Source organism: Rhinolophus ferrumequinum (assembly GCF_004115265.2).
Source record: "Rhinolophus ferrumequinum isolate MPI-CBG mRhiFer1 chromosome 13 unlocalized genomic scaffold, mRhiFer1_v1.p Super_scaffold_3, whole genome shotgun sequence".
Lineage (NCBI taxonomy): Eukaryota > Metazoa > Chordata > Mammalia > Chiroptera > Rhinolophidae > Rhinolophus > Rhinolophus ferrumequinum.
This window is the reverse complement of record NW_022680356.1, coordinates 222,977-250,215: the sequence shown is the minus strand read 5'-3', so window position 1 is coordinate 250,215 and position 27,239 is coordinate 222,977. Positions and strand designations below refer to the sequence as shown.

The following is a 27,239-nucleotide window of genomic DNA, read 5'->3' as shown; positions in this document are numbered from 1 at the left end:
GGGGGCGGGGTGCGGCGGGAGCGTGGGGCGGGGGCCTATGCGCGGGGCAGGGACCCGGGTAGCCCGGCAGGGACGCCGGGACCTGGGCCTTTGCACTGCGCCGGCGGATTCTACGCAGACCCGCTGGTCCCCGCGCCCGGCGCCGGCGGCCTCACCATGTTCACCTTTGTGGTTCGCGACGAGAACAGCAGCGTCTACGCCGAGGTCTCCCGGCTGCTGGTTGCCTCTGGCCACTGGAAGAGGCTGCGGCGGGACAACCCCAGGTTCAACCTGATGCTGGGGGAGCGGAACCGGCTGCCCTTCGGGAGACTGGGTGAGCTCCCCCGTTCCTGTCCCTGCCCCCCACGGCCCGTTGAAACCAGCGCTTTTGTTTTAAGGCCACAGATCTCCCCCGCGCCGCCCCTCCCCAGAAAAACACAGATCTCTAAAGGTCTTAACGCTTCACATCTCCGGAATCTCGGATTCAGGCCCGAGTCACGGCGCTGCCACCCCGACAATGGCCTGTCCTGCAGCATGAGTGGCGTTGACCGCGTGCTCCCCGTGCCCCCGGCCACGCGCCCCCATCCCGGGGCCCGACGCGCCCCCATGCCCAGGCTCCACGCCCCTGCACTGCGGGGCTGACTCCCCCATCCCCGGGCCGACGCCCCTCCCCTGGCCGCGCTCACCCCCATCCCAGAGCCGACGCCCCCATGGGGCAAGTCTGCGGCAGAGCCGGGTGACATCCAGCTGGAGGCTTGCACCCGGCCTGATGTGGGCGCGGGAGGGGCACTTGTGTGAAAAGCCTGAGGACTCAGCTCCTTGAGAGCTCAGATAAACTGCCAGTGCATTTGGGAAAGGCTCTGGATTCCCAACGCAGGAGCTTTAGGAGGCAGCCCCAGGAAGGGGGGTGGGGGTGTCTGTTTTCAGATGTTCCTTAGCCTCACGGAAGAACGTGGGGTCACCATGGGGCTTTGAGTGCAGATTTTAGGAACGCTGGGTTCGCGCTCTGCCGGGTTTCGTTCACCAGGTGGAGCAGGCTCGGCACCACCCGGTACACACTGCCTCCTGGCGGGGAGGGGCGGACCACCCGCGCTCCTCTTCGGGTGACGTAATCTAGAAGTGGTGCAGATGCTTCAACTCATCCTGCACTGGCTGAGTGCGGCCTCGGGGCCCCTCCTCACTGCACAACCGCCGGAGGCGCAGCCTCTGCCCGGGGAGCCACGTTCCCTAACACAGTCTCCCCGGAGGGGGGCCAAAGACCCAGGGGGGAAACGGTAACGAGGAAAAGCTATCACTGCCTTGGACGGCAGCCACACCGAGTAGTGTTCTGAGTCCAGGGAAGGAGACAGTTTCTAGAAATAGGTGTGGTCAGAAGTGGGGAGGGTGAAGGGGCAGAGACTGGAGACAGGCCTTTTGGAAGCGACTGGCTGCAGCGAGCTTACACAGAGCTTTGGCGGGGGGCAGTGCAATCGTGCTGGTTTGGAGACATTGGGTGTGACCTCGAAGCCCTACTGAAACTTTTTCTTTGGAACGCTGGGTACCACGGACAACTTTTATTCTTATACTGGTTTATGGTGTGTGATGGGGATTCCTTGGAAGGGCTCGTTCCAACCCAGAAGTCTTGGAATGTGGGGAATGTGCATACAGATCCCCTTTTGTTAACCGTGTCCCCAAGAAGCTCTCAGCAAAGGGAACACCGGCCCTCAAAGCAGAAGAAAATGTGCTGGCAGTTGGGAACGGGTCTTTCCTCCTGGCTCTGTGCACTTCTGCGCCTGACTGACTTCGTGCCTCTTCGCCCTGGGCCGTGCCCAGCCAGAAAAGCTCAGCTGGAATCCTAATATTAAGAATAGAAAGGTGGCTCTGCCGGGGCTGGAGCGGGGTGCATGGCTCAGGCCCCAGGAGAAGGAACAGAAGCCACCCAGAGGGCTCAAATCCTACACAGGCCCCACAAAGGCAGCAGAGTTGGTGTTTGTGGGAGAGGAAAGGGCACCCCACAAGCAGAATGGTTTTTTGCCTGCACTATGGGGATCTTTTCCTTTCTCTGAAAGTGCACAACATGGGCCCCAAGGAGAAATGAGGTAGAGGCTTGGGTTGTTGGGGTCCCTGGGAGAAGGTAGGTCCAGGTGGAAGCCGGGAAGCCGGTGGGAGCCCAGTGATGCCTGAAACTTTTCGTTTGGATGCTGTTTTCTGATCAGTTATTCTTACCTCTAGCAACTTCAACTCAGACTCCCTTTGCTTGGTTTAACTTTTGTTCTTATTGCTGGAAATGCAATGCATTTTGTTAGGATTTGAAACAAAAGTAGAGGCTTTTGTTTTACTTGTATCCCTTCCACTCTAATTTCATGGAGGAGGGATACGCAATAAGGTCTATTGAAAATGAGTGTTCCTGTGGACTGATGCACAGCAGCAAGTCCTCAGGCTTCAGATTTTATAGACGTGGTCTCTCCGCGGCCTTCCTTCACCTTCTGGTGCCTCCCTTGGTGCCTCCCTTGGAAGTCCGCAGAGGCAGACGTGCTGGAGAAGAGGAGCGGCAGTTCTCTGGCCTCCCTGAGGGATGTAGGGAGCAAGGTGAGGGAGGTAAAGAGAGAGGTCAGGAGTGGGATGGCTGGAGTCCTTCCTGTACAGAGGTCACACATAAGTCCCTGTGTGTTAATCCAAGGAGGGGTGCGATGGGGACCCAGAGAGGTGAAATAGAAAGTGCCCCTCCACCCTAAGAAGAAAAAACAATGGCGGCAGTGGGCTTGCAGTGGGCAGGCAGCCCTATGATGTTGACATTATAATACCTGCTCTCGGGCTACTATGTGGGGATAGAATAACCGCGAGTCCTGAAAGGGAGAGAGAGGTGGGTGTGACACAGCTGTTCCCTCCACTGCACAGGGTGCTGACCCATCCTGGTACCCTCCTTGACCCCCCCTTTCCTTCACAGGTCACGAGCCTGGGCTGCTGCAGTTGGTGAATTACTACCGGGGGGCTGACAAACTGTGCCGCAAAGCCTCTCTGGTGAAGTAAGTGTTCCTTAAAACCTGTTCTTGAGTTCTCACACAAATGGTGTTAACTTTCACTATGAAACACTTCAGGAAAAATGTGGGTTATTTTTTGAAAGGGCAAATGTACTTTCACTTAAAAGCCAACACATGCTCCTTCTGGAGGCTTCTCTAAGTTGCTTTGATTGCAGTCTGGACTCTAGCGCTTGATGAAGCCTCCAGAGGCTCCCAAAGGCAGGGCCAAGGGGTGCATTTCCTATGTAAGTGATGCATTGGGGAGCGGGGTTCCTTATTCTGGAATGTGTCAGCCATTGGCTGCAGGGTGTTCTGGAGTCTGGTGTTCTGGGCAGGGCTGGTCCCTGAAGAAGGGGCGTGTATGAGTCCTTGGCAGCCACTGTCACAGCAGCTGGGGTCCCCTCGGAAAGGACACCTGGCAGGGCATAACAGTATCTGCTACACTGCCCCTCTCTGCAAAGTTGGGTTGTGAAAACAGTGTGCTACGGTGACTGAGGTCCGCGACCAGTGGCACGGTTGCAGCCCCCGTTCTTGCTCTGATTCGCTTAGGCAAGTGTCCTCATCCCACTAAGCCCCACCACATCCCGCAGGTGGTTGTGAGGACTGAATAAGGTGATGTGAGTGAAGTGTGGGACTCTGTGCCTCAGTTTCCTTCTCCGTGAAATGGGGATAATAATGGTAACTGCGTCTGGGTTGTTGTGAGGATTCTGAGTTAATTCATGTCAAGGCTTTGAATAACGCCTGCCTGGTAGTTCACACAGAGTGAGAGCTCTTGTTATTACTGGCCATCACTGACTGCTATTGTCAGTTCAGTAGGTAAGTTGGGTATGGCCCCTGAGTCAGAGCTGTAGCAGGTCCCTGGTGTCCTTTCCATGGTGACTAGTGATCATGGGTGTGCAGCCAAACAGATCATTAGATGACCCTGGAAGACAGCTCAGTGCCCCTGCCCTTTCTCCACTCACATTTCTTTCTGAGCTCTAGACTTATGAAGTGGGGTGTTCACAGGACTATGTCTACTTTTTGTCCAACTCACTGGCCCCAGTAGCTTTGTATCCATTTCTCCCCATGCAGGTTTTCATGAGTCGCCAGCTACACCTCAGGGAGAGCGAGGCATCTGAGGTATTCCTGTTATACATTTCTTACGTGTTTAGATGAAAAAGAGTCTTTTGCCAGGACTAGGAGCAGACATAGGACATGGTGCAGATTATTCATTTAGAAAAATCTGTAGAACGTTTATTCAATCTTTTTTCTAGTATGATTTTTTTCTCTAAAGATAAAGGTAGAATTATAAAAGTAGGAACAGAGGATGCTGTAACTGTGGAGGAACTGTGTTCTACATATTTGCATATTTAGCAGCTGTAATGAGGTGGAGTGACTAAGGGCTGCAGTCATGACCAGGCCTGAGACGGTGTCTAGTCTCTGGAACCTTGGACAGCGCCATTTTGACTCCCAGTGTCCCACCTGGGAAGTGGGGACAGTGGTGATTACGCCTGCTCTTTGCCCCTGGGTGGCATGTGACATAGTCTGTGATGGCTTGACTTATGCATGCTGGGCTTGTTCTCATCCTCACAAGTGTCCTTCATTCTCTCAGGTGTCCTGCCAGGGACTGTGGTAATTCCAGGAGGTGATGGTTCCCTTTCTCATTTTGTCTCTGTCCTATAATTTTGTATGGCTCAAAAGGACTCTGGAGAGTTAAAAATGCCACCTTAAATGGAAGCTCACAAAGGGCATCTAGATTGCCAGGGCCAGAGCAGTTAGTGATAAGACAGGATGATTTGAATCTGTACTCGGGACGCATGAACTCAGTTGTGATTGGGCGACACCCAGAGGGTGCTGTGCAGCAGGCATCTTCCTGCTGTCACTTCAGCGAGTGTCAGAAGTTCTTGGAGGCCAGACTGAGGGCTGTTCTTCCAGCTTTGGTTGGAGGCTCTTTTCTTCTTGTGAGCGTTTCTCCCTCGTAGATGGGAACAAACCTCCATTTGTAATTCCTTTCAAAATGGGCTTTGAGGAAATGGCACAGATGCAAGGGACTTCCTGTCGAAACTGGTCTTGGTTTTGTACAGGAAATGAGGGCGTCCACGTGAAGGTCATTCTGCCGGCCGACGCTGTCCCGCAGAAGTGGAATGCTAGCCACTCGTGTGACTTTAAGTTCCCCAGTAGTCACATCAAAATTAATACAAACAGATGCAATTTATTTTAATAATATGTTTCATTTAACCAAGGAATCAAAATATCATTTTGACATGCAATTAATATAAAAACAACTAATGATACATTTAAAATTTTTTTTTCATTCTGAGTCTTCAAAATCTGGTGTGTATTTTACATTTATAGCACATCTTAATGCACACACTAGACTTTCATTGCAAACCCTTGCTCTGTATTTAGATTTCATTAACATTTATGGTCAAAAAAGTAGATTCATATACCAAAGTTGTTCCTACATATGTAAAAGCTTTTCAACAACTTAAATAGTGAAAAAGCATTTTCCTTTAATATCCACATGGTTCATTTTATTAAAAGAATTGACTTTGAAGCAAAAGCGTATCATTTCCAAAACCACGTCCAAGTTAAGTGAATTCACCAACTCTCGTGTCCACCCGGTAGTATTAATATTGAATTCCAAAGAGTATTGGAGAAATTGAAAAGAAACCCGAAAATATCAGTGTCAACCAAGTTTTCTTCAAATTTTCCCTTTGTTTTTATAGCCAATTTGCTGTCTGTTACAATTAAAATCTTCTGCATATTAAGTCATGTTATAAAAATATGCAAAATCATTATCATTGGCGTGTATTATAAAGTTGGAACATCAATTCTCATACATGTCTGGGTGGGTCATAAATAAGGTCTGCTTCTCCCTTCCTTAGAGCTTTAAAATTAGCTTGTTCGTGGCAGTGTCGATACACGTGAGAAAATGTAAATTACACTGCCATTTTAATCTTTGATTGTTGAATGAAATAATGAATTATTAGATGAAACTAATGATTTGTCAAGCATTCCCTTGATTTCAAGGGAAACTTGGAATTAACTGTACATTAAATCTTGGTAAAACTCTTCCATCTGACCATCCTAAGCAAAGAACACAGCATCATTAAATTCCTTGTCTTCTGTTCCTTGCAGCAGTTCTGTCAAATGCAAATCATTGTAGCATTTGCAAGTATAGGAGTATACTAAGCCATTTTAACAACTGTATCCATGCCACTTTCTATAGAATGGGCTTCAGCAAACTGAGTGTAAATGTTTCCAATATATATCAGACAGTAGGATGAAGCAATAAAGGAAACATCTTTTAAAATCCCAGTAAGTCTAAATTTTAACCCAACTTAGCTGCAGTACCATCTGTCATGACAGACACTGATTTTTCACATGTAGGTGAAATTCTTCTGTGACAAATGTAAAGGTCTAAAACGTATCTACACAGCGAGTTTGACATTTTTTAGGCTGCAATTTGACAATGTTTTTTATATATATTTGGAAATCCTTTGAGACAAAACATACCCAAAGTATTAACTGGGCAGCATCTCTTATGTCACAACTCACCTAAAGAAAAATATTTATTAGATTTCAAAATTTGAATCAATCTTTAACATTGTGGGAACTGTTTTATACTCTATGGGCAATTGTTTAACTAAAGTGACTTAACGAAAGATTGTTCACTTTTTGTAAAATTTTTTTTTTTTAGTCTTTTCCTCAAATTATTTTCCCACATTTCCATCTAAAATGGTTTTCTTTTTTGTGTAAGAATCCAAGCCATTTTATAGCTGACCAAAGTTACAAGCATAGACCCAGTTATAAATGTAGATTTTTTGGTTGAATGTTTAATTTGGATTTCAGCCACTAATATCATTTATTCTTTTTTGACTGTTGAAAGGCAAATGGGTATCAAAGTCTAGTGCTTTTTTTCCCCTTCCTATTCTGGTTGAAGTTCTAGCTCCAGCGTCCCGATTCAATTCTGCATCAGTAGTATGCCTTTGTTTTAAATTTTAAAATGTGTCCATACTTATTTAACTAGAAACATAATTTAGTTACTAATTATGTCTTACTTTATTCGTGTTCTATGCGCAATAAACATTATAATGTTTCAGTGCATGGGAAAAAAACACCCATGGACTGAATCAATAATGTTTCAGTGCATGGGAAAAAAACACCCATGGACTGAATCAATCTATTGTCCCTGAGTAACAGTGATGTATTGATGTGTAACACTAGAAACGATACATGTGCCTGACATGCACGCCGAGACATAACAAAACTGTCTCAGGTCACACAGTAGTTCGAATGGAATGTCATGCTACCAAGGCAGCAAAGTTGTGCTGAATGGAAAAATATTTTACAATGCTTCCGTTTCAAAAATTAAAACTAAATTAAATTTAAAGTTCACTTCCTGAGTCACGTTGGCCTCATTTCGGGGGCTCAGAAGCCACATTGGCTGGACCACACTGATAATGTTGAACGTGCAGTGAATTAGAAATGGTTTTTTGTTTGTTCCTTTGAGTTCAAGTAACACAAATTCTGTTGTCTTTCACATTATGATAACTTTAGTTTAAATCTCAATTCAAAATTTCTTTTCATTATTTCTGCCATTTGCTCACAGACTGGGTTTAGCAGGTGGCTCTGAACCCCAGGCTGCATATGAGCAGTTCTGTAGAAGAGGGAGCCCGGGTGGGGAGGCCGGTGGGCGTCTTCCTCGCTGACTCTGAATCCCGGCACTGAGGATCAGAGCACAGGTACAACTTGGACCTGGCGACTTGCGTCCTGCCTGTGTGGTGTCGGGAAATGCACTGCTCTGTGACCCAGGGCCTGACCTAGCAATGTGGTGCTGCCGCGGGGGTCTGACGCGGAAGCAGAGGTGGTGGGAAGCCCTTCAGAAGCCCGCTGTTTAAGTGGCTTGCCCAGGCCTGACGTTATCTTCCATCGTGTCGTGTTATTTTGGGGGCAGGAGGTATGACTGCTGGAATCCTATGTCCTGTTAGAAAGATTCCTTCTTTATTCTGTCTCTGGAGTCAGGCTCAGCTAAAAGCTAGAAATGAAGGATTAAGTCTTTAGATAGCTCAGATTCCTGAGTCGTAGCTTTTCCTCTCCAGAGACATGGGCCAAGGCCATCTTTTTCTAGTGAGCCAAACACTTTCCTCAGTCCCCACTTGGTTTTCTCAGTGTGGGCCTAGCTAGCTCACCCACGGCATACTTGTTAAGAGGTGTTGGCCCAGGACGATTTCAAGTTATGTTTCCTTGGAGATGCATTTTCAAAAGAGCTGAGGTTCTGGACATCAGGCCACTTTTGAGCCAGCTGACACCTGCCTTGGAAGCTACATGTACAGCTGTGTGTCCCAGAAAGGGCATTACAGGTGGGCCCGGGGAGGGAGAAGGAGCACCCAGCCCCCGGTCACACGCTGCCTCCTGGACAAGCTCTGGGGAGCACTGGCTTTTCTTGACAGAGTGACAGTACTAAGGAGGGAGCCTGACCCTGTGCCCGTGTCCTGTGCCAGGCTAATCAAGACAAGCCCAGAACTGGTCGAGTCCTGCACGTGGTTCCCCGAGTCCTACGTGATCTACCCCACCAACCTGAAGACCCCAGCTGCTCCTGCACAGAACGGGACCCACGTGCCCATCTGTAACTCGAGGACAGATGAGAGGGAATTCTTCCTGGCATCTTACAACAAAAAGAAGGAGGATGGAGAGGGCAACGTTTGGATTGCAAAGTCATCTGCTGGGGCCAAAGGTGAGTTGGCATTCCTGCCCCCTTGTCCTGTCCATGTCGTCAGCTAGATTTTAATGATGTGTTTAAATGGGTGACTCTCTTACTTGCATCCTCCAGGGCAGCCAGCACATCTAGGTGCATTGTCTTGAATATTTACTTCCATACCGATGATGTCTGCGCATGCACCTCCAGCCAATGTCTTTCCCTGTAAGCTCCAGACCAGCTGCAGGCATTTGAAACTCACACGTCTGGCAGAGAACGCTTCACTTTCCTCCCACTCTACCTCCTCACCGCCCGCCTGTCAGTCTTCCCACTTTTCTCTCGGAGCCCAAACCCAGCATCCGTCATGACTGTTCTTTTCTTTAGTATCTATACCCGATGCATCAGCTCTACCTGCAAAACATATTCTGAATTAGACTTTTTCTTGCCATTTCCACTTGAGTCAAAGCTACTGTTCTCGCCAGTCCTCCTCTCAGACATAATGGTGTTAGCATGAGCTCCCGACCGAGCCCTGCTGGCAGCCTGCACATTTCACGTGTGCCTGTCGTGGAGGATGTCATGCGGGTTCTCAGCTCCTGCTCCCCACATAAGAACGCAGGACATGGTGAGGCCAAAAAGGAACATCCATGGAATCAAAGATAGGGGACTCATAGCACTATATCTCGCTGGCGGCATCTGCCTCTCTGCAATCCACAATTCGCCCTTGCTAGCCCCCATTTGCTTCTAGCGTAGCCACGGCAGTTATATTAGTGGCCAATGGCTCACTGGTTACAGCTGACGGCCAACTAGCCACAGCTGATGGCCGTCCAATCACAATTGATGGCCATTTACTACCTGAGCCAGCACCTTTCTATGTGAGGCTGAGAGCCTGGAAACTGCACTCCTGGCTCTGTCCCCACAGTGCCCGTCTCTGATCACAGCTCATTCTTGGCCTTGCTTGGCCCGTAGCTGCCTGCCTGGTGTCCCGCAAACCGTCACACCTGTGTGTACCTGGACGCATTTCATGGGTCATTTTCTGAGTCTCTTAGCTCACTTGTTGCCTTGTTGGAGAAGGCCTTCTGACCCCATCACCTGGAACCTCCTGAAACTGGGGGACTTGAAATCTTGCCTCGAGCCAGGTACCTCACTGACTTCTCTCTCCCCTCTTGTGACCTCTTCTCAAGTACTGTCCCCTAGCTTGGTTCTAATAGTAAATGGGGGACTTGAAAGAGGAAATAGAAATCCACAGTATTCCAGATTCCTCCTGTGGATTTGGGTGGAGTCAGGACGGCCATCGTAAGGACACCTTCTGCCTCGGAGCCTTGACTGGCATGAGACTCAGGAGTGAGATAGGGATTGTAAGGTAGGGACTCAGCTCCCCGCACAAGAACGCAGGATATGGTGAAGCCAAAAGGGAACACCAATGGAGCCATAGGTAGGGGAGGCATATATCGTGGGGACAGAGCCAGGAGTGCAGTTTCCAGGCTCTCGGCCTCACGTGCAAAGGTGCTGGCTCAGGTAGTAAATGGCCATCGACTGTGATCAAATGGCTATCAGCTGTGGCTAGTTGGCCGTCAGCTGTAACCAGTGAGCCACTGGCCACTAATATAACTGCCGTGGCTATGTTAGCAGTGAATGGTGGCTGGCAAGCAGTGGATTGCAGTTAGCACGGCAGATTGCAGTAAGTGAGGTTAGTTGGCAGAGAAGCAGAAGGCTGCGGATCGTGTAAATGCTGCTTCCTGTATTTCCAACCCAGCCTCCACCGAGACTATAGCAGTATGAACCTCTCATCCATGGCTCCGTGGATGTTCCTTTTTGGCCTCACCATATCCTGTGTTCTTATATGGGGAGCGGGACCAGAGACCCTGCCTGAGACCCCGCGTGACATATATTCTCGCTGGCGGCTGGGTTGGAGTCACAGGAAGCAAGATCCACACGATCCGCAATCCACCGTCTGCTTCTCTGCCAACCCACCAAACCCTTGCTAACTGCAATCCGTGCTTGCTAGCTCAGCCAAGGCAGTTACAGCAGAATGGCTAACTGGTTACAGCTGATGGCCAGCACCTTTCCACGTGAGACCGAGAGCCTGGAAACTGCTCTCTGGGACTCTGTCCCCACAGGGCCCTTGGTAGAAGGGCCTGTCAAGTCTGGCAGTGATCCCACCTGGGTGGTCCGTGGACACTTACCACGACAAAACACAATGATGTCAGCAGCAAAGAGAGGGAAAGAGAATAACATGCCAAGCAACTAAGCCATTTTGCTTTGGGAGTCAAGGATAAATGGTATTCATTTATCCTGCTTAGAAACCAGATGAAACCAATAGGCTGAATGAATGGCTTTTATTCTTGTTAAACAAATGTTCAGTACCCACTGCATGACAGGTATAGTTGGTCCAACCTTGAAACTACATGCACTATCGAGCCTGTTCAGCCTTCACCTCTCACCTGGAGCACAGCTTCCTGTCCTCATGTTCTGGACCATTCTGTCGAGTCTACACACAGCAGACAGACATCCTGTTAAAGCACAGTCAGGCCATGTCACACTGGTGCTCAGTGCTATGGACAGCACCTGGCACCCAGCAAAGGTCAATATAGATATTGAGTGAGTGAATGAATGAATTAGAGAAGTAATGATATGGGGTGAATGAGACAGACAGGATGTCTTGCTGTCATGGAACCATAGTCTAGTCAGAAAAAAGGCCATCCACTTTGTCCTTCTTCATCCCTTCCCCTTTCCACCCACCCCTTGCCCCCCTCCTGTCTGGCACTGAGATTGTAGTGATGGTTGCTTGACTAGACTAAAAACCGCACACTTTCCATGGGTGAACTTTATGGTATGCAAAATATATCGTGGTGAAGCTGTTTAAAAGGCTATGGTATCATTTACTCAATGTCGACGGACACTTTGGAGCCGATTTTTCTATTACAAAGCTGCAGGATACCCACTGCTCCGTTTGCATTTGTGCCCTAACCTCCCAAGTGTTTCCATAAGATAGTGTTAGAAGTAGATGCAGGCAGTGCAAGTGCATTGTCTTTATAGTGGTAACCAATGGGAGGGTGGTGGCATTTACCCAGGGTACCTGGACATTTTGAGTGTCTGTAAAATGGAATTTTGTGGTTGGAGCCTGCCAAGACATTGTTTGCAACCCTACATGGAGAAAGGGTTGAATGACCCTGGTGCTTTCCGCGCAGGGGAGGCCTGGGCACGAAGAATGGCCAGCCAACCAGCGTCCTGTGGGCGCTTCCCTCTGGCTGTGCGCAGAGCAATTTCTCAGGAGGAGCTGGACCAACTTCCGTTTCCGGTTTGATTTCCCCTAGGGGAAGGCATTCTCATCTCCTCAGAGGCCACGGAACTTCTGGACTTCATAGACCGCCAAGGCCAGGTTCACGTGATCCAGAAGTACTTAGAGCGCCCTCTGCTGCTGGAGCCAGGTCATCGCAAGTTCGACATTCGGTGAGTTCTTTGCCAGGCTCACTACCCTGGAGCATTGCATGGTGACCAAGTATTCAATATGTGACCAAAAGTGAGAGCAGCTGAGTGCCACTGAACTTCTGTGCTGAATTCCGTTTTTCTTTCTAGAAAATGTTACTAAGATTATGGGTTTTCTTTCTTTGTATTCTCTTCAACGAATATGACTTCTTGTGGGTCCAAAGAGAAGGGTATAAAATATATGGGGTTTGCTTGTGGAAGAAGCCAAGAGATACCCATGGGACACAACAGATCATCTGACCCTAACAAATAATATGTCCTGACATTATTATTTGTGTCCCTTCCTTTGAGGATTTTACGAACACACCTCAGGTTTTTGGACTTTAACGTTCTGAGCAGGAGGCCTGGCAAGGGGTTGTGCGTTGCTTTCTAACACTGAGCTCAGCCCAGCCTGCCCTTGACCTTGCTGTCAGCCCCCCAGAGGACAGTCCGTTTCCTTCATGCTGACCTGCTGCCTTATGATGTCAAATCGGCTTCAGGGTGAACAGCCCTCCTCCTAAAGTTACTAAAAGGGCAGGCATGGCAAACGGAGCTTCCATAGGCTGATCCTAAAAACCAGGCCATCACCACTCTTCAAAATGCTGTATCTTTTTCATGTCTCTCCTTGCCATCAGTTTGCCCATTACAAAGACAATCACTGTCTTAGCTAATTGCCATGCCTTGCCTCGTCTAATTTTAAAATGCACCTCCTTACCTCCTTCCTCTACTTCCCACCAAAAACAGTCAAGGTGTGGGATGATGTGTGTGATGTGAAGAAACTTTGGGAGACCTGAGTAACAGTGTTTTCATTAACTTGCAGGAGCTGGGTCTTGCTGGATCACCAGTATAACATCTACCTCTATCGCGAGGGTGTGCTGCGGACTGCATCAGAACCCTATCATGCCGATAATTTCCAAGACAAAACCTGCCACTTGACCAATCACTGCATTCAAAAGGAACACTCAAAGAACTATGGGAAATACGAAGAAGGGAACGAAATGTTCTTTGACGAGTTCAGTCAGTACCTGACGGCTGCTTTGAACATCACACTGGAGAATACTATCTTACTACAAATCAAACACATCATAAGGTAACTTAATTCTATCTTTTTTGCTTACATGTATCTTGAAGAACCTTTGGGAGTTTCTGCCTTTCTGGGAATTTTTCCACTTAAGTTGTCTAGTTTAAGGACAATAATTATTTGTAGTATTCTTTTATTATCCTTTTAATATCTATAGGATCTGTAATGATGTCTTTGTTTTCATTCCTTATACTGGTAATTTATATCTTCTCTCCATTTTTCTTGGACAGGTTGGCTAGAGATTTATCAATTTTATTAATCTATTTAAAAAGTCAGCTTTTGGCTTTACTGATCTTCTCTACTGTGTTTGATTTCTTAGTTTATGCTCTTTATTATTCCCTTCTGCTTTTTTTGGGGGGGAGGATGTTAATTTGTTCTTTTTCTAGTTTCCTTGTGAAAGGTTACATCATTGATTTGAGACTTTATTTTTTTAAAAATACAAGCATTTAATGCTATCAATTTCCCTCTAAGTACACATTACCATGTTTCCCAGAAAATAAGACCTAGCTGGACAATCAGTCTTTTGGAGCAAAAATTAATCTAAGACCTGATATTATAATTTAGATTAATTTTTGCTCCAAAAGACGCATTAGAGCTGATTGTCCGGCTAAGTCTTATTTTCAGGGAAACATGGGAGCTGCACCCAATTTTGCTATGTTGTGTTTTCATTTTCATTTTATTATTTTCTACCTTCCTTTGTGTGTTCATATTTGACTCATGCCTTATTAGAAATTTTTACTTAATATCTAAATGGGGATTTTCCAGACATCTTTCTGTTACTGATTTCTACTTTATCCATTATGGCCAGAGAACATAGTTTGTATGGTTTCATGTCTTTAAAATGTTAAAGTTTGTTTCATGACCAGAATATGGTCCATCTTAGTGAATGTTCCACCTACACTAAGAATAATATTTTCTGTGCTCTAGTGGGGCAGGTTCTATAAATGTGAATTATATGAAAGCAGTTGCTAGTGCTGTTCAAGTCTTTTATATCCTTGCTGATTTTCAGATCTACTTGTTCATTATAGAGAGGAAACACATCGAAGTCTCCAAGTATGATTATGGATTTGTCTGTGTCTCCTTTTAGTTTCATCAGGTTTTGTTTCATATATTTTGAAGATCTGTTGTTAAGTGTATATACATTTAGAATTGTTATCTCTTGGGGAATCGACCACTCTATCATTATGTAATTTCTGCCTTTATCTCTGGTAATATTTCTTATTTTGAAGTCAATTTTGCCTGATACCAATATAGCCAGCTTTCTTTTGATTAGTAGAGTATCTTTTCTCATATATTCTATTCTGTTCTGTTCTGTTCTGTTCTGTTCTATTCTGTTCTATTCTGTTCTATTCAATTCTAAAGTGGGCCCTGGTAGACAACATAGAGTTGGGTTTGGTTTTGTTTTCTTTTGAATCCAATATGATTGATGATCTCTGTCTTTTAATTGGTATTTATACCATTTAAATTTAGTGTAATTATTGGTTTGATTGGATTTATAGCTACCATTTTATTATTTGGTCTGTTTGTTCCCTCTAGTTTTTGTTTTTGTTAGCTTTTCATTTCTCTGACTTCTTTTGAATTATTTGAATTTTTTTTAGAGTGCCATTTTAATTTTCCTGTTGAGTATTTGGCTATATCTATCTAGATATCTATTGTCTGTCTGCCTATCTATCTATCTGTCTGTCTCTATATTTATCATCTATCTGCCTATCTATCTCTATATCTGTCTAGCTCTATATCTATCTGCCTGCCTGTCTCTCTCTCTCTCCCTCTATATATACGTACATATATATATCATAGATACTATCTCTATATATATTTATCATAGATAGATATATAGATACAGATATATCTCATCTATCTGCTTATCTATATACATTTTAGTGGTAACTCTAGAGATCACAATTTATGTACCTAATATTTCATAGCCTTCTTAGAGTTAATAATTTACTACTTCAAATAAAATGCAGAAACCTTATAACCTTATAGTTCACTTGACACTCTCCCTCTCTGTTATATCTGTTATAGTTGTAGTGTCTAGTACATTCACATACATTGAACTATCACGTTATAATTATTGCTGTCATCATATATGTATATATATATATATGTTGTGTTTGTTTTAAATACAAGAGCAAACTGCATGCCATGTACAAGAAACCCCTTCCCATTTAAATATAAAAGGAGGAAACTATTTTTATTTACCTACATATTTGCTATTAGTTTTGCTCTTCATTAAGTCCTGAAGTTCCAGGTTCCTCTCTGGTATCATTTCCTTTCAGACTTTATCATTTCTTTTAGGGCAGTTCTGCTGTGATGAGTCCTCTTAATTTTCCATCATCTGAGAATGTCTTTATTTCACCTTATTCCTGAAGGGTGTTTTGACTGCACTTACACAAACATATTGTCAAGCAAAAATTTTAAAAAAATAAAAACAAGCTGTATATTAGATATAGATTGATTCCATTCATATAAATTGAAAAACAAGCAAAACTTAGTATTATAATACATTACTTAGAGAAAGGTACTGGATGGTAAAAATAGAAGCAAAGGAGTAATAAACACGCAATTCAAAATAGTGGCTCTCTCTCTGGGGAAGTAGGAGGGACCCACGCGGGGGCCTGGACTGTGGGCACGTGGATGGTCATTAATGCTCCAAGTATTTTAAATTCACAAGACATTATTTTTATTATTATGTACAGTTAATATTCATTTAGAGTTTCCCATACATTTTAACCCTTCATGTTGCTTCTGTTTCTGTCACGCATATTCTTGCTTTTGTCTAGGATCATTTTTCTTAAAAAACTCATGTTTAGTGCTTTTTTAAAAAAGTGAGGTCTGCTGGTGATGAATTATCTTTATTTTTGTTTATCTGATAATATATTTATTTTGTCTTCATTTTTAAATGATATTTGCTCTGGAAACAGATTTCTAGATCAGCATTTAGTTTTTTTGGCACTTTGAAGGTGGCTTACCGTTATCTCTGGCTTCTGTCTTTTCTGTTGAGATGTCAGCTGAAATCTTAGTATTGCTTTTAATGAGTCTTTCCTCTGTTTTTAAGATTCATTAAATAATAGATGTTCATGGCAAAAAAAAAAGAGAGAGAGATAAAACCCAAATAATACTGAAGGATAAAGAATGAAAGTACACTATGCTCTAGTATGTAAAAGAAAAACTAACAGCCAGAACAAGTAGATCAAAACTAAATAGTATTTTAAAATATTTTTTCTTAATTATAATGTTGTAATTAAAACAAAAGTTAAGGGTATTCTCTCATAGCATGGAAATAGGACTTAGAAAAACGTGTGGTATGTGGCTGGCCAGTGCAGGTTAAAGATGAATGGGAGGAAAAATTCTTATTCCTACTGGTTCTTCAATGGCTAACTGTCCAAAATTATTTTTAAACGCTTAAACATATCTATAGAAATATTTCCCTTTTCGGGAAAAAAAAGAAAATTGACACTTAGAGTTGGGGGAGTGGTGGAGGGAGGTCTGGGGAGCAAGACCCTAGCCCCACATTCACAGAGGCCACAGGTCTCTAAAGTCAAAACCTACACCCTAGAGTTAGTCATGTGGAAGCCAGTTCCCCACACCTTTTTCCTTTTAACTATACAGTTGAGTAGAGGGATGGCTACCCCTGGTGATCTTGGAGTCATTATAACATAGTCTATTGCTAAGATAGGTATTGCCCCAACATTAGGTCGGGAAAATCCAGAAGACCTTCATAAAATAGAGATGGCACAGGTATTGTGAGACGGCCAGATTAGACAACAGTGATTTATTAGTCATAGTTCCATTATCTTACCCCCGACTTTATGGAAAAAGAAATCAAAGCTTGGCTTGGAGAGGTTAAAACAATGACCAAGATTCTGGCTGCGGCAGCCTGACCTCTGACCTCATATATGTTTGAGATTCACTTTCAACTTCTGTGTTTTCAATTATTCCGTGTTCTTACCCCAGTTTTTTCGAACAGTAGTTGATGTTAATACTATTCTATTTCAACATTTAGTTTCAATACATGTAGTACTTCAGTCTTTTAATTAGTAACAATTTGGGATTCAAACTGGGTCTAGTAAAAAAAAATGAATGAGGCCAACATTCTTTGTGGCAATTCTGCTCTTCACCGAATAGTGGTCCCTTTCTTTTCTATGGAGACAACACATGCAAATGTTTTATTGTCACAAACACATGTGGCAGCAGCCCTCCTGTGGGAGAAGGCCACCTTTACAGGGGTCACGGTGACAATGCTGAGCTTGGAAAGCAGCCAGAGCTTGTGCGACATCTGCGGTTGCAGTCTTCTAACACGTCGCCTCATGAGTAGCATCGTCTTGAATAATCTATTTGTAATTTGGTCAAGCCGATTTGTGAGCACACGTGATGTACCGTCACCAGCCCATCTCCCGGGTCCCTTCTCCCCTGTGCCTGCAGGAGCTGCCTCTCGAGTGTGGAGCCCGCCATCAGCACACGACACCTCCCTTACCACAGCTTCCAGCTGTTTGGCTTCGACTTCATGGTGGACGAGGAGCTGAAGGTCTGGCTCATCGAGGTCAACGGCGCCCCCGCTTGTGCTCAGTAAGCGTGACACCACTGGGTTGTGACAGGGGAAGTGGGTTCCACCGACACCACCGGGTTGTGAGAGGGAAAGTTGGTTCCGCAATTGAACGGCCAGTGTCGGCAAGGTGGTGCGCTCCCATAACCCTTGACTGCTGTCAGGGTGGGTGTGACAAAACAGGAGTCCCTGGGGAGGACCCCGCTGGCAGGGCTTTGCTGAGGCCTTTCCTTTCCCAATTTCCCGTGCGTTGAGCCGTTAGTCTGCACTCAGGTGGCTGGTAGTTGTGAGAGTTTCAAACAAAGCTAGTAACTGCCAGAAGGGACCCTCTTGTGTGACAGGGTGAGTGAGCAGGGCCCTGGAGTTGGGGGGACAGTGATGACCCGGGCAGGCAGTGGAGCTGGAGCTGGGATGTGAGAAGAGAGTGACATGCTCCCAGAGGGTAGGAGACAGCCTTCAGGAAGGGGACAGTGTCCAGCAGGTCCTTGCTTGGTGCCAGGCTTTGTGGGACAGCACAGGTGAGCAGACTCTGCACCCCCTAGGGGAGCGTCTGTTCCTCCTGGGAAAGGCCTGGCTGCAGTGTGGTGTCATGGAGTAAGGGACAATGAAGGGGAGAGTGGGGTCCGATTGCACCATGGAAGGCCTTACATGTGAGGGAAGCTCACTTGGACTTGACCCTCAAAGGCTATTGGTTCTGAGATCCACTTTCATCGTGTCCTCCATGCACATCCTGGAGAAACTGAGGTGACCTCCCAAAGGAGTAGGAGGAGGTCACGTAAAGGTGAGTGTCCTCAAGGAAGCCCACTGAGGGAGAAGACAGACACTGCCCGATTAATCACTATGAATCTTACTGTGGTACAAGTCTGTGACAGAAAATGAACCCATTCTGTCTTTTAGGGGCATGATTTTGAATGGAGAGGGCTTCTGGGGTGGGGTGGGGCTTACCGTGAGGTGGCCCGGGAAGGCACGAGGGACCCAGGCCGCACTGAGAGGCATGAGGCACGAGTCCGGTTCTTGTTCTGAAGGATGTGAACTTTCAAATGCTTTATTTGTGTCCTAAAGGAAGGATGGGCTGAGGGCTGATAGGTGTGGTGACTTGATGCCATGGTGGATGACCTGTGTTTCCTCCTGAGCCACAGTCCCCCACGTGTTGTGCACGTGTTAACGTGCGGCTGTTTTGTCGCAGATGATGAGCAGGATGTCAGAGGCACAGGACTACCTGTGTACGGTGACCCTCTGCAGCACAAGTGTTTCAGATATGAGCTGACTTGCCCGTGTCACAGCTACATCCTCTCCTTGGCCCGAGCCTGCCCCTTTGGGAAACGCCTTCCCAAGTGTTTCAAGATGAGCATCATGAAGCACTGAACACGGCGTATTTGACAGTTGTGGCTCCTGGGGACGTGCCGGGTCCAAAGTTTTGTCCCCATCACTGCCTTCCAGGCCTCCTGTCACTGTCCCTTACAAGTGAGAGGCTGAGTGATTTGGCCACACCAAACTGTTGACAGAGGGACTCAATTCGTTGGACAGAGGACAGGGGCTGTGGAATTGGGGGCGGGGGAACAGCTGTCCAGCTGGGAGATGGAGGTCTGCTGGCAGTCAGCACTTCCTGAGATAGAAAATGCAGGCGTGGCTTTTCATGCTTTCCTCCCAGAGGGCCTTACACGACATTGGGACTTAGGAGCACCAGGCTCGGGGCAGTAAAAAGGGACGGGGGCGGGGGAGAAGGTCCCCTTTCTGTGATGGGGAGCAGACTGGACAGCAGGGCAGTAAAGGCCTCTGTTCCTGTAGGTCAGGGTGCCTGCCCCGGGCTCCGGGCCTGGAGTCCAGATGTGTCTTCAGCCAGTCAGGTGGGTGAGCATGTCTGGCCTGAGCATCATCTCAGATGTGGGTTTTCTCTCTGGACCACACGCCTCTGGTTTTCCCCTGCGTTAGTTGGTTCTGAGGTTGCAGGCTTGGGCCTCGTGAGCTGCCCACACAATGGGCAGAAACCTATAGGGAATAGTGGCCAAGGGAGCTGGAGGGCCCCTTGCTGCTCTGAAGACATGGGTGGGAGGTTTTCCTCCTTAGCTTTTCTGCTTTGGTGCTTCCAGGGCCTCTGGATAGAGTCCATACTCCTGGCCATGGCCTGGCTCCTGCCTTGCCTGCAGCCTCCCCTTGCGCTGATCACGTCCCCAGCCCACCTCCCTTCTGTCACCCCTCCCTCCCTCGTTGTCCTTGTGTCTGTCTCCCCTCTTTTCTGCCATCCTCCATTCTTGGCCTGACTTCATTCATTCCCCAGGTCTCAGCTTAGCTGTCACTCCTGGGGCATCACTCCCTTCAACCACACGGAGCGGGAGCTTTCTGTGGGGAGGGCTGCCACTGCATGTGTCCCCTCCCCAGACAGCAGCAGGGCTCTTATCTTGCAATAGCCTCTCCACCGTGCAGCTCACGGCCAAGCAGTGGTCTGTTTATCCGCCTGTTGGGACTTCCAGAAACACGTGTTAAGGGGACACTTCATCACCCGCAGTGTCCCGAGTATCTGGATGGATGGCGGGAGCCAGATGTGAGCTGAGTAAATGTGATTGTGACGTGGGAAAAGCTCTGGTTTTTCCGCGACCGCTTGGGTGAACTTATTCAATGGCATGTTTCCAAACGTGTTTCAGGAAGCTCTACGCAGAACTGTGCCAGGGGATCGTGGACGTGGCCATCTCCAGCATCTTCCCGCCCCCGGATGCCGAGCAGCAGCAGAGCCAGCCGACTGCCTTTGTCAGGCTGTGACCGAGGGCCGAGTGCGGGGTCCTGCTCCAGGGGAAGCCAAGCGAGAAAGAGGCAGCAGGCAAAGACGCAATGGAGGAGAAAGCATGACAGCGGAGGTGACTCCCCAGAGCCGCAGCTCAGGGCCCCCGAGGGGAGAACTAAATGCTCTTCTCAGGGGAAGACACTGGGATTTGGTTGTTTTATGCTCCCATCATTTAAAGAATCGAGCTTCCGTCCTAAGGCAGCCATGGGAGCCATGCTGCTCCTCCCCGGGGACTGTTGGACCTTTGGTGTCCCCACCTGCTGCAGCCTTCGTGCCTTAGCTCTGTGCCCGCCGCCACCTTCTGTCTGCATGGGGATTGGATGCTACCGTGTTGCGGAGTTGCCGGTGTGACCCTGCCCGTCCCCCCATGACACTCTGGACAGGCATGCGCCGGCAGCCCTGGGTTTCTTGGCCTCGTGGGGCAGGGCCTTCTCCTGTCTCCATTCCTGAGCCTTTAGGTCAGTCCCGTCAGGTTGGTGTGGGCCAGGCACCAACACAGCAAACGCTGTTCTCTGCATGTTTTAAAAACCAAGCAGCACGTTGGCCACAGCCCGTTAGCATCAAATTAGCATGAGAGAGAAAACATGATGTCTTGCTTTACTCAGTAGTGGGTGCCTTGGGATATGATGCTTTCAGTCACCTTAGTTGTAATCAGAATCCACAGCATTTTTGCAGAGTTCCCTGTATTCACGATTTTCGTTTTCACTTTTGTGAAAACCTCTCTTGGGGTCAGAAAGTAGAATTCCTGGCCCCGGGGTGGCACCGCCCCAGGACAGGGAGTCCCTGCCACTCACTCTCCGCGCTCGCCACGTATCTCTGCTGAGGTTGGAGGGCGGGTTCTGTTCTAGTGAGCGGCCTCTGTCCCGGAGACAGGCTCTCCCCAGACAGAAAAGTTGGGGTTCCAGAGCTCCACATAGCCTCTCATGGGCCAACAGAAGTGTCCCATTTGGTGTGATTTCCACTCCCCAGCTTGAGTAGTATGCTGCAGACTTTTCAGGAGGCCACGTCACCAGCAGTGGGAAGGACAGGTGCCACTTGTGCTGGCTGAGCTGAGGGAGCGTGCCCTTCCCAGGCAGTGTGGCCGTCAGAGCAGACCCCTAGACCAGGCACCTCCACACTAGAACGTGGTGCATGTGCCCTTCCTGCATACGTGTACTCATTATTCATTCTACTCACACGAAAAGGCAGTCCTGTACTTGGGAAAATGTTTTTAAAAGGAGAAGGAAAAACAACAGCTCCTCAAACATGATGGGAAGTGGGAGCTTACAGTGAAAATGGAATGATAAAAATATAATAGATGCAGCAATCAGTGTAGCATGTGAAAGTGTGACAGCAGGGTGAAGGGGACAAAGGCCCAGCTAGTTGACTCACGTGGAGATTTGCAATTACAAAACCAAGTCCTGGTTTTTACCCAGAGTCTAGATCACAAATTTGCATGCAGAGCGGAGTGGAACAGTCAGTGGTAAAAGTCACTCCTGAAGGCCCAGTGAGCTGCCAGGTTGGCGTTTAGGGACGTGTATGTAGGTCGTGGCCAGTTGCACACCCACTTAGAGAGTGTGGAGTATTGGGTCCTTGGGATGTCTACGTGGGCTGGTAATGGGGAAAGTGTGGAGGTTTTTATAGTGCTGTGACACGTGAAGGCAGGTATGTCATGATCTTTGGGACCTAATCTACAGGGACACTCAGGAGTTCTCCAGCTGCTAAGCGACAGAGCTAAGAGTTCAGAGATGTTAGGAAGTCTATGGGTCTTGATGGATTTTCTAAGCCTGAATCAATAGCATATATGTGAGGGAAGTGAGGCTCCAGTAGGAAGTGATGCTTCATTCATTCCTCACGTGGTTCCAAATAAGTGTTTATTTTATGAGTTTATTTCCGATCGGGGGTGCTTGGCTCAGAACTGTTCCATACTCTTCCGTGTCCTTGCAGTGATGGTCCTGCCCGGCTGCCCAGTCAGTCCTTCTGCATGTGTCCGTGTTCGTGTCGCCAGTTGCTGGGAGGAGGTATTCCTCATTGGAGATGCCCCTCCAGTCTTGGCTCTATCCTTGGCCACTCAGTGGCAGACAGGCCGTAACCTCTCTGTGCCTTCGCTTCTTGTCTCACGGGAGGGATCACTGCCTGACCCAGGACTACCTCACAGGCTTTAGCGAGCACAGGGGAGGTTAGGAAGACTCAAGGACCGTCAGTACCAAGGTGCCCAGTGCTGTGTGCTGGGATCACTTGGGACGCGTCTCGCAGTGCTGGTGTCCACATTGTCCCCCTCCCCCACCTTGACAATTAACTGGAACCTCAGGCATCAGTGTGCATAGAGGTGCCTTGAACCGTAGAATAGAATAGAAGGGAGAACAAACACATTACTATTACCTTGGGAGAATCAAATAAGGCCTAGGGCTTTTGGAAGGACAGGCTTCTCTTTAAGAATGACCAGATGTTGACACAGGTACTTATGCGACTAGAAAGTGCCGTCTAAGCAGCTTCTCTCTTTGCTTCATGTCAAACAGCCTTTGTCTATTTACAGTCTGGGAAGCCTTGGCAACAAGTGTAAACAGACGGGGGCTTATCAATCTGCTAACTACATGTTAAGGTTACTACTTCCTGAGAGAAAAGCCCCTGTCCTCACACTAACTCCTAGGGGATTACGAACTCCACTCTGCCCAGAACATTCAAGTGCCTCAGTGCCTGATGCGGTGGAGCAGGTGCTGGCATACTTACCAGCCGACACGCTATCCCCCTTGCGCCCTGGACAGCTGTCACAGACGTGGGAGACGTGGTTGTGCTGGGACGGTCCGGGATGCACAGAACCACAGCACAGTGAAGCTACAGAGTGTATTTCATGAGCAGTTGTGGTTGTGTCAAGCAGAGTGGACCCAGCCCTCTTGTGGGTGTGGTGGGGACTCCACTAGAGAAGTCAGGCACCAGGGTGGCCCCCACAGCATGTTCTGCTTTAAAGGAATCAGTGGTGCCCTTGGCTCTGATCCTGGACACAAGCTCTGTACCTAGGAAGACATGACTTCTGAAAAACGGCGATCTTATGAATGTTTAAAATGCCTGGGGCATTAAAGTAATAATATTTCAAATGTTTTTGTCCCCTAAGGTCTCATAGTCTTATTGTGGGTGTTGATTGTCCTAGGACTCACTGGTGGGTTGAATCCATGATTCTGTTACCCAGCCACAGGCAGACTTTCTGTAAAGGGCCAGACAGTAAATATTCTAGACTTTGTAAGCCATGTGGGGTCTCTGTTGCAGTTTCTTCTTTGTCTCTTCCCCAACTCTTAGAAAATATACAAAACATCCTTAGCACATAGGCCATACAAAAACAGGCCAGAAGTGGCCGTCACTGGCTGAACCCAGCATGTCATTCAATACATAAGTCAACAGATTGTCCCTCCTAACTGAGACTTCCATAGGAGGTTTTGAAAAGCTTCAACATTCCTAAGAATATGGAAGGCCACACACATGTGTAGGGCTGTGTGTGTGCCCTTAGCTTTCATCTCTAACCAGGTGGATCTGCACAAGCAGGAAGTGAAGACTAAGACAGAGCTGTAAAACACCTTCCTGAGCATGAGGGCATGCCAAACGCGCGTGCGCGCACACACATGGCCCCTTGGCAAATACTGGGAGAATTACTGGCTCCAGGCTTTTAAGGAAATCTGTTCAATCATTAGTTAATCACTAAGCTAACTTAGCAGAGACTTCAGTGGCCACACCCAAGAAAGAATACAAGCTTTAGTTTAGCAAAGTCACTAAAAACACAAAGAGCTACAACAATTAATCCTGGAGAGGGGAGAACATCTGGTTTCCAAAGTTGCCTGATTATATTATTAAAATTTTCCAATTTTCAACACAAATCATGGGACATGCAAAGAAAAAAGAAAGTAAGCCTCACAGAGGAAAGAGGCAGTCAATAGACACGGTGCCTAAGGAAACCCAGGCATTGGACTCATTACACAGACTTTAATTATTTAAAATGTGTTTGAAGAACTAAATGAGACTGAGAACGATGTGTCATCAGAGGGCATATCATCATTAAAGAGATAGAAATTGTATTTTAAATAGAACCAAGTACAATGATGCCGATGAAAAATTCAGTAGAGGTGTTCAAAAGCAAGTTAGAGCTGGCAAAAGAAGCCATCGGTAAATCTGAAGCCAACTGAGATTATCCAGTTTTAGGAACAGAAAGAAAAAAGAATGAGGAAAAATAAACAGTGCTCCAGAGATCTACCTAGAGGCGTGGATGTATACCAGCATATATACATACAGGAGCCCTAGAAGAGAGGGGAGGGGAAGAAACATTGGAAGAAAACTTTCCCACTTTGACGAGAAACATTAAAATGCATGCAAGAAATTCAAACTAGGTAGGATAGACTCAAAGAGATCCACAACAAGACACACCAACCACTAAGAAAATAACTTTAAATATATAGTAAAAAAAAGACAAGGAAACTAAAGTGTTACACTAGAAAATACCTATTTAACAAAAGAGAAGGCAGTAATGAAGGAACGGGGAGCATATAAGGCAAATAGAAAACAAATAGCAAAAATGGCATACATAAACCCTACCTTATCAGTAGTTTCATTAAATGTAAATGGATTAAACACTCCAATCAAAAGACAGATTGGCAAAATGGATTTTAAAAAGCCAAAACAACCATGATCCAACTCTGAAGTGCTATCTGCTGAAGACGCACTTTAGACTAAGAAACAACAAGCAGGTGAAAGTAAAAGGATGGAAAAAGATATACCATGCAAACAGTAACTCAGGGAGAGCTTGAGCGGCCATACTAATAGTAGACAAATAATATTAGACAAAATAATTTTTTTTTTAATTGAAGCTTATTGGGGTGACAATTGTTAGTAAAGTTGCACAAATTTCAGGTGTACCATTCTGTATTACATCATCTATATATCACATTGTGTGTTCACCACTCAGAGTCAGTTCTCTTTCCATCACCATACATGGGATCCCCATTACCCTCATCTGCCATCCTCCTCCCCCTGACAAAATAAGCTTTGAGAAACAAAATTGTGACTACAGGCAAAGGACATTTTTTAATGATAAAAGGATCAATCCATCAAATTAATTCTAAACATATGAACCTAGCAACAAAGCCCCCAGATACATGAAGGAAAAATAGAAGATTTGAAGAGAAAGTTCAATAATATTAGTTGGAGCCTTCAATCCTCCACTTTTAATAATGGATAGAACAAATAGAAGATCAACGGGAAGTAGAAAACACTATAAACCAACTAAATCTAACAAATATCTATAGAGCTTGCCATCCAACAGTAGCAAAATACACATTCTTCTCAAGTACACGTGGAATATTCTGTGAGATAAACCATATGCCAGACCATACTACAAGTCTCAGTGAATTAAAAATGATTGAACTTATGCTACATCTGTCCTCTGACCACATCAAATAAATGAGAAATCATTAACAAATAGATTTGGGAAAATCACAAATATGTGGAAATTGAAACCACAGTCCTAAATAATGAGATCAAAGGGATCTCATTATCCCTAAATAATGAGATCCCTAAATAATGGGATCAAAGAAAGAAATCACAAGGGAAATTAGAATACTTTGAGATAGATGAAAATGAGAACATACCAAAACTTATGCAATGCAGCTAAAGCTGTTCCTAAAGGGAAATTTATGTTAAAATGTCTACATTAAAAAAAGATCTCCAGCTGAAATCTATGTAACTTTACTAACTATTGTCACCACCATAAACTTTAAGAAATCTCAAATCAACACCCTTTAGGTTTCTTCCCCCTTCAGAAACTAGAAAAAGAGTAAACGAAACCCAAAAAAGTAGAAAGAAATAATAAAGATTAGAATGGAAATAAATGAAACAGAGAATAGAAAAAAAGAAGAAATCAACAAGACCAAAAGTTAGTGCTTTGAAAAGATCAATCAAATAGACAAAACTTTAGCTAGACTGAGCAAGGAGGAAAAAAAAGAGAACTTAAATTACTAAAATGAGGAATGAGAGAGGGTATATTACTACAACACAAGTAGGATTACAGGGGAATCCTATGAACAGTTGTATGCCAACAAATTAGATAATCGATATTTACGGGCACATTCCTAGAAAGATACAAAACTGACGAAAGTGACTATAAAGAAGATACAGAAAATCTGAATAGACCTGACAAGAGACTGAATTAATGATCAAAATATCTTCCCAAATGGAAAAGCCCAGCACCAGATAGCTTGAGTGATGAACTCTACGAAGTGTTTGAAGAGTAATTAACACCAATCCAAAAAATGGAAGAGGAGGGAACACGTCCCAAGTGGTTCTGTGAGGCCACTGTTAACTCTGATAGGGAAACCAGACAAAGACATTACAGGAAAAGCAAGCCCACCAATCAGGAATATAGATGAAATCGCCGCGAGGGAGGGATTCCCAAGGGTCAGGAGGCTACTTGGGAGTGGTGGACTGACTCTATCCGAATCGTGGCGATGGCGTCACAGGTGACATACAGGTAAACTTACCAAGGGTTCCATTTTAAGTGTGTGTGTTTACTGTCGATCATCCCGCCATAGCGAACGCGGCTGTTAAAGACACACACACGAAGACGAGTTGAGGCACTCCTTGGTAAATCCCCACTGGAAAGATGGTGGCTCCTAGGACTCAGAGAGGCTACAGGGCTGGGAGGCCCCGTGGCGGCTGCCGGACCCCAGGACAAAGGAAGCCGTCAGCGA

The 27,239-nt window shown here is 46.2% G+C and overlaps 1 protein-coding gene and 1 long non-coding RNA gene across 2 annotated transcripts; one reads left to right on the top strand and one right to left on the bottom strand.

Moving 5' to 3' along the window:
• Positions 1–23,940, top strand: TTL (tubulin tyrosine ligase). The gene is made up of 7 exons (XM_033100969.1): positions 1–313; positions 2,906–2,984; positions 8,465–8,697; positions 11,973–12,108; positions 12,944–13,213; positions 17,633–17,776; positions 20,396–23,940. Exons 1-7 carry the CDS (start codon positions 157–159, stop codon positions 20,508–20,510), a joined length of 1,134 nt encoding a protein of 377 aa, XP_032956860.1. The 5' UTR covers positions 1–156; the 3' UTR covers positions 20,511–23,940.
• LOC117019334 (uncharacterized) lies at positions 4,725–27,165 on the bottom strand. Its single transcript, XR_004422477.1, has 4 exons — positions 27,030–27,165; positions 16,180–16,254; positions 15,410–15,589; positions 4,725–5,120 (listed from the first exon to the last, which is right to left on the bottom strand). It is a non-coding gene; the product is annotated as an uncharacterized LOC117019334 (long non-coding RNA).
• Positions 27,166–27,239: the final 74 nt, after the last annotated feature.

Bases quoted from the DNA above. Each gene is read 5' to 3' on its own strand.
- TTL (XM_033100969.1), top strand. From the start codon at position 157: ATGTTCACCTTTGTGGTTCGCGACGAGAACAGCAGCGTCTACGCCGAG. The intron at 2,985-8,464 runs GTAAGTGTTCCT...GTCCTGTGCCAG, and splicing joins CGCAAAGCCTCTCTGGTGAA to GCTAATCAAGACAAGCCCAG. The intron at 12,109-12,943 runs GTGAGTTCTTTG...ATTAACTTGCAG, and splicing joins CATCGCAAGTTCGACATTCG to GAGCTGGGTCTTGCTGGATC.